Source organism: Mytilus galloprovincialis, chromosome 9 (genome assembly GCF_965363235.1).
Source record: "Mytilus galloprovincialis chromosome 9, xbMytGall1.hap1.1, whole genome shotgun sequence".
Lineage (NCBI taxonomy): Eukaryota > Metazoa > Mollusca > Bivalvia > Mytilida > Mytilidae > Mytilus > Mytilus galloprovincialis.
In genome coordinates this window covers 66,131,943-66,138,213 of record NC_134846.1, presented here as the reverse complement: position 1 = coordinate 66,138,213, position 6,271 = coordinate 66,131,943, and the positions used below count along the sequence as shown (strand labels likewise).

Genomic DNA, 6,271 nt, shown 5'->3' with positions numbered 1-6,271 from the left:
GAATATGATAATGAGGGTTACACTAATGACTGGACCGAATGACAGGACCGAATGACAGGACCAAATGAAAAATGCTAATAACTTTTTCATTTCTCAAAGGATTGATCTCAAATTTGAAATATAATAAGATTTCATCATTTGATAAAAAGTTATTATCATTTTTCATTTGGTCCTGTCATTCGGTCCAGTCATTAGTGTAACCCTGATAATGAATATTTGAAACAATAAAGTGTTCATTTCAGTGCTGTTAGATTGCAACATCTGGTGAAAAATCTATCTGGTCGATAAATGTAGTCGAATATCAACATTGTCTTTTTGATTATTGTCTAAAAATATCATTCACAATAACAGCAGCAAGATATTTCGAGTCCTTGAAAATTAAGAAATGGCACAGTAAAAAAATTGAACGAAATATATATTGCGACAAAAAAAAAAAAAACGATCACGAAACTAAATATTTTTGACAATGATAGTGATAATGATAATGATGATAATGATGATAATGATGATAATGATGATAATGATGATAATGATGATAATGATAATGATGATGATGATAATGATAATGATAATGATAATAATAATAATAATACTAATACTAATACTAATACTACTACTACTAATACTAATACTAATACTAATACTAATACTAATACTAATACTAATACTAATACTAATAATAATAATAATAATAATAATAAAATAGCAACTGTATACACCTGAAAACATTAGGACATATAAAAGTATGTACAGATAAGTGAATAAAGGCAATGATCACAGAATTTAACCATAACATTTAGAAATAATAATTACAATGTGCTGATGCACTCGAATAATTCAATATATATTTATATAATATACTGAGGACTCATCAATTTTGTGGGTATAAATTTTCGTAGATTGGGGGAAATTTGCATTTTCGTTGGTATTTGATATCTTTGTTTTGCCAATCTCTGGATTTGTAACAGTGGTTTGATTCCGCCAGTGTACTTTTTCCGGCGGAAGAAAATCTCCAGAGGGAAGAAGGATTTATTTATGACAGAATACTATTAATTTTCATCTTTTGCTAGTCTCGATTATTTTAATTTTTCTCTTTTGTACACATTTTTATGTTGATTTCAAACTTGCACATTTCCCGATATAAAAATTAGCGAAAAGGTTAGACTGGAACCCCGAATGCAATATTCAGTACTGAGATTCAGTATGTTACACATATACCAATATGAGAGAGTATGGCTATTAGCTAATACCTGGAACGTAGTACCGGCCCACCGGGAACCAGGATACGAAAAGGTGAACTCGGTTGCACTTGAAGAGCGAGCAAATGATCACTTCATTGAACAAAGTTTCCCTCTAACAGGAATAAAATTAAATGTTTCTGAAATATTAACCATTAAATTAATTGTTGAACTTTAATATTCAGATTGTTTTCCCACATAATTTAGTTATTTTTTTTAAAGAAAAGATAGAAGGAAAGACGGGTTTATTGGTGAACTACTTTTGTTCGGGATGATTTCCTATGGAAGTCCTTAGGTCTGTCATTTAATCTGACGTGTCTTTGATTCTATGTATATTTATTTTTAATTTCAACGTAAGAAAGGTGACAGAAATATAAAAACGTAGCAAATATTTCAAACGAAAGACAATTATTAGGTCCACGCATAGTAACACTATTTACAACATAATACAATTTGAGTTACTGACTACTGTACTGGGTATACTGCAGTCTGCGGGATCAAAACACAACAAACGACAACCACCGAATTATAGGATCCTGATTTGGGACAGGCACAAAAGCATGTTTTTTCAATGGAAATTGCAATATCACAATGCATTTGAAATGCACGAAAATCCTCAGTACGAGGAATCGTCTTGCTAATTGGAAGGCTATTTATAAGCATTGATGCCTTCCTGCATAATTTGAAATCTTTAATACATAGAGTGTTATTTTTCCAAAAGAAGTGTTGTGTACGGTGGTTAGCTGATCACATAAATCCTTCTGTATGGTGCATAGTTGAGTTGTTGTACACCGTACACAAAAACTTTATTTTTATACTCTTTTATTACCCAAAACATTTCAAGGAATGAGTAATCACAGGTAGGTTAATGATTGGTAACTATTATTTTTGCCCTGTATTAGCTTTCTTTCAGATAAAACATGTAAATGTCTCGACAACTGTATCGAAATTGAAAGTTTGTGTTGACATTAACAACTATTTGCGCATGTACAAGTAAATTGTTCTTATTAGAATATCAAAATTGTTTTATAAATAGGAAAAAATCGATGCAAAAATTATTTGGGAGCAGGAATTTCAAATGTTGAGAAATGTACATTGAATACTGATAAAGCAAAACAAAGATTTTCGTTAACCTGTAAGGTCAAAATAGATCATGCCCGCTTGGTTAGTACCTATATCCGCTGTAATGATGATACACAATGGGTAAGGTATTCTACCATTCTTTCAAAGTAGCCTAGTCCTTTACTACACACTCAATGCAATTGGCAGTAATTTAAAAAAAAAAAGGAAAATATTGAATAACTTGTACTAATCATTATGTATATATTGAAGGTTTCCGTTCGCTAGTAGGGATACAGTTTTTTTAGAAATCAGTATGGGTATGCATTCAACAAACCTTTCAAATAATAAATTATGCTATACAACAATACAAATAAGTAACATAAAATGCATAAATTTTTATACAAATGTTAGTCAAATTTACATTAGTCAGATTGTGTTATAATAATACCTTACATATATATATATATATATATTTTCTGTGACTGTATCTTACATTAATTTGTAGGATCCTTTACTATAGATAATTTAGCTGATCTGTAACAATAACATCTTCATGCCTTATATATCATGTACTGTAGTACGCCGCTAGATTAAAACTGACGTGGAAAGGTAACACATGCCCACCGAAAGCTCTTTTTTTGAGAGCCCAGGTGGTCGTGTGGTCTAGCGGGACGGCTGCAGTGCAGGCGATTTGGTGTCACGATATCACAGTAGCATGGGTTCGAATCCCGGCGAGGGAAGAACCAAAAATTTGCGAAAGCAAATTTACAGATCTAACATTGTTGGGTTGATGTTTAGACGAGTTGTATATACATTATGTACACAGCCATGTATCACCATCATTGATGGCGATCCGATGGATACATCTGTTGTAGGGTTGTCACTGACTCAGACGTACTTATGAATATAATTATTTTCTGTGACTGTATCTTACATTAATTTGTAGGATCCTTTACTATAGATAATTTAGCTGATCTGTAACAATAACATCTTCATGCCTTATATATCATGTACTGTAGTACGCCGCTAGATTAAAACTGACGTGGAAAGGTAACACATGCCCACCGAAAGCTCTTTTTTTGAGAGCCCAGGTGGTCGTGTGGTCTAGCGGGACGGCTGCAGTGCAGGCGATTTGGTGTCACGATATCACAGTAGCATGGGTTCGAATCCCGGCGAGGGAAGAACCAAAAATTTGCGAAAGCAAATTTACAGATCTAACATTGTTGGGTTGATGTTTAGACGAGTTGTATATACATTATGTACACAGCCATGTATCACCATCATTGATGGCGATCCGATGGATACATCTGTTGTAGGGTTGTCACTGACTCAGACGTACTTATGAATATAATTATTTTCTGTGACTGTATCTTACATTAATTTGTAGGATCCTTTACTATAGATAATTTAGCTGATCTGTAACAATAACATCTTCATGCCTTATATATCATGTACTGTAGTACGCCGCTAGATTAAAACTGACGTGGAAAGGTAACACATGCCCACCGAAAGCTCTTTTTTTGAGAGCCCAGGTGGTCGTGTGGTCTAGCGGGACGGCTGCAGTGCAGGCGATTTGGTGTCACGATATCACAGTAGCATGGGTTCGAATCCCGGCGAGGGAAGAACCAAAAATTTGCGAAAGCAAATTTACAGATCTAACATTGTTGGGTTGATGTTTAGACGAGTTGTATATACATTATGTACACAGCCATGTATCACCATCATTGATGGCGATCCGATGGATACATCTGTTGTAGGGTTGTCACTGACTCAGACGTACTTATGAATATAATTATTTTCTGTGACTGTATCTTACATTAATTTGTAGGATCCTTTACTATAGATAATTTAGCTGATCTGTAACAATAACATCTTCATGCCTTATATATCATGTACTGTAGTACGCCGCTAGATTAAAACTGACGTGGAAAGGTAACACATGCCCACCGAAAGCTCTTTTTTTGAGAGCCCAGGTGGTCGTGTGGTCTAGCGGGACGGCTGCAGTGCAGGCGATTTGGTGTCACGATATCACAGTAGCATGGGTTCGAATCCCGGCGAGGGAAGAACCAAAAATTTGCGAAAGCAAATTTACAGATCTAACATTGTTGGGTTGATGTTTAGACGAGTTGTATATACATTATGTACACAGCCATGTATCACCATCATTGATGGCGATCCGATGGATACATCTGTTGTAGGGTTGTCACTGACTCAGACGTACTTATGAATATAATTATTTTCTGTGACTGTATCTTACATTAATTTGTAGGATCCTTTACTATAGATAATTTAGCTGATCTGTAACAATAACATCTTCATGCCTTATATATCATGTACTGTAGTACGCCGCTAGATTAAAACTGACGTGGAAAGGTAACACATGCCCACCGAAAGCTCTTTTTTTGAGAGCCCAGGTGGTCGTGTGGTCTAGCGGGACGGCTGCAGTGCAGGCGATTTGGTGTCACGATATCACAGTAGCATGGGTTCGAATCCCGGCGAGGGAAGAACCAAAAATTTGCGAAAGCAAATTTACAGATCTAACATTGTTGGGTTGATGTTTAGACGAGTTGTATATACATTATGTACACAGCCATGTATCACCATCATTGATGGCGATCCGATGGATACATCTGTTGTAGGGTTGTCACTGACTCAGACGTACTTATGAATATAATTATTTTCTGTGACTGTATCTTACATTAATTTGTAGGATCCTTTACTATAGATAATTTAGCTGATCTGTAACAATAACATCTTCATGCCTTATATATCATGTACTGTAGTACGCCGCTAGATTAAAACTGACGTGGAAAGGTAACACATGCCCACCGAAAGCTCTTTTTTTGAGAGCCCAGGTGGTCGTGTGGTCTAGCGGGACGGCTGCAGTGCAGGCGATTTGGTGTCACGATATCACAGTAGCATGGGTTCGAATCCCGGCGAGGGAAGAACCAAAAATTTGCGAAAGCAAATTTACAGATCTAACATTGTTGGGTTGATGTTTAGACGAGTTGTATATACATTATGTACACAGCCATGTATCACCATCATTGATGGCGATCCGATGGATACATCTGTTGTAGGGTTGTCACTGACTCAGACGTACTTATGAATATAATTATTTTCTGTGACTGTATCTTACATTAATTTGTAGGATCCTTTACTATAGATAATTTAGCTGATCTGTAACAATAACATCTTCATGCCTTATATATCATGTACTGTAGTACGCCGCTAGATTAAAACTGACGTGGAAAGGTAACACATGCCCACCGAAAGCTCTTTTTTTGAGAGCCCAGGTGGTCGTGTGGTCTAGCGGGACGGCTGCAGTGCAGGCGATTTGGTGTCACGATATCACAGTAGCATGGGTTCGAATCCCGGCGAGGGAAGAACCAAAAATTTGCGAAAGCAAATTTACAGATCTAACATTGTTGGGTTGATGTTTAGACGAGTTGTATATACATTATGTACACAGCCATGTATCACCATCATTGATGGCGATCCGATGGATACATCTGTTGTAGGGTTGTCACTGACTCAGACGTACTTATGAATATAATTATTTTCTGTGACTGTATCTTACATTAATTTGTAGGATCCTTTACTATAGATAATTTAGCTGATCTGTAACAATAACATCTTCATGCCTTATATATCATGTACTGTAGTACGCCGCTAGATTAAAACTGACGTGGAAAGGTAACACATGCCCACCGAAAGCTCTTTTTTTGAGAGCCCAGGTGGTCGTGTGGTCTAGCGGGACGGCTGCAGTGCAGGCGATTTGGTGTCACGATATCACAGTAGCATGGGTTCGAATCCCGGCGAGGGAAGAACCAAAAATTTGCGAAAGCAAATTTACAGATCTAACATTGTTGGGTTGATGTTTAGACGAGTTGTATATACATTATGTACACAGCCATGTATCACCATCATTGATGGCGATCCGATGGATACATCTGTTGTAGGGTTGTCAC

General features: G+C 36.3%; 1 protein-coding gene across 5 annotated transcripts in view; it reads left to right on the top strand.

Annotated features, from left to right (window-relative positions):
* The first annotated feature begins 1,520 nt into the window (after positions 1–1,520).
* The window catches only part of LOC143045687 (ubiquitin conjugation factor E4 A-like), a 31,358-nt gene continuing 26,607 nt past the window's right edge, over positions 1,521–6,271 (top strand). The window contains exon 1 of one of the 5 annotated variants that reach the window (XM_076218374.1): positions 1,521–1,600. Coding sequence is in view for 2 of the 5 variants with exons in the window: in XM_076218372.1 (XP_076074487.1) it covers positions 2,085–2,098 (14 nt within the window). In the remaining 3 variants the exon portion in view is untranslated. Of the gene's footprint in view, positions 1,601–1,632; positions 1,654–1,908; positions 2,099–6,271 lie in introns of those variants that run through there. The other 4 variants (XM_076218373.1, XM_076218375.1, XM_076218377.1 and 1 more) reach the window with 4 other exon arrangements.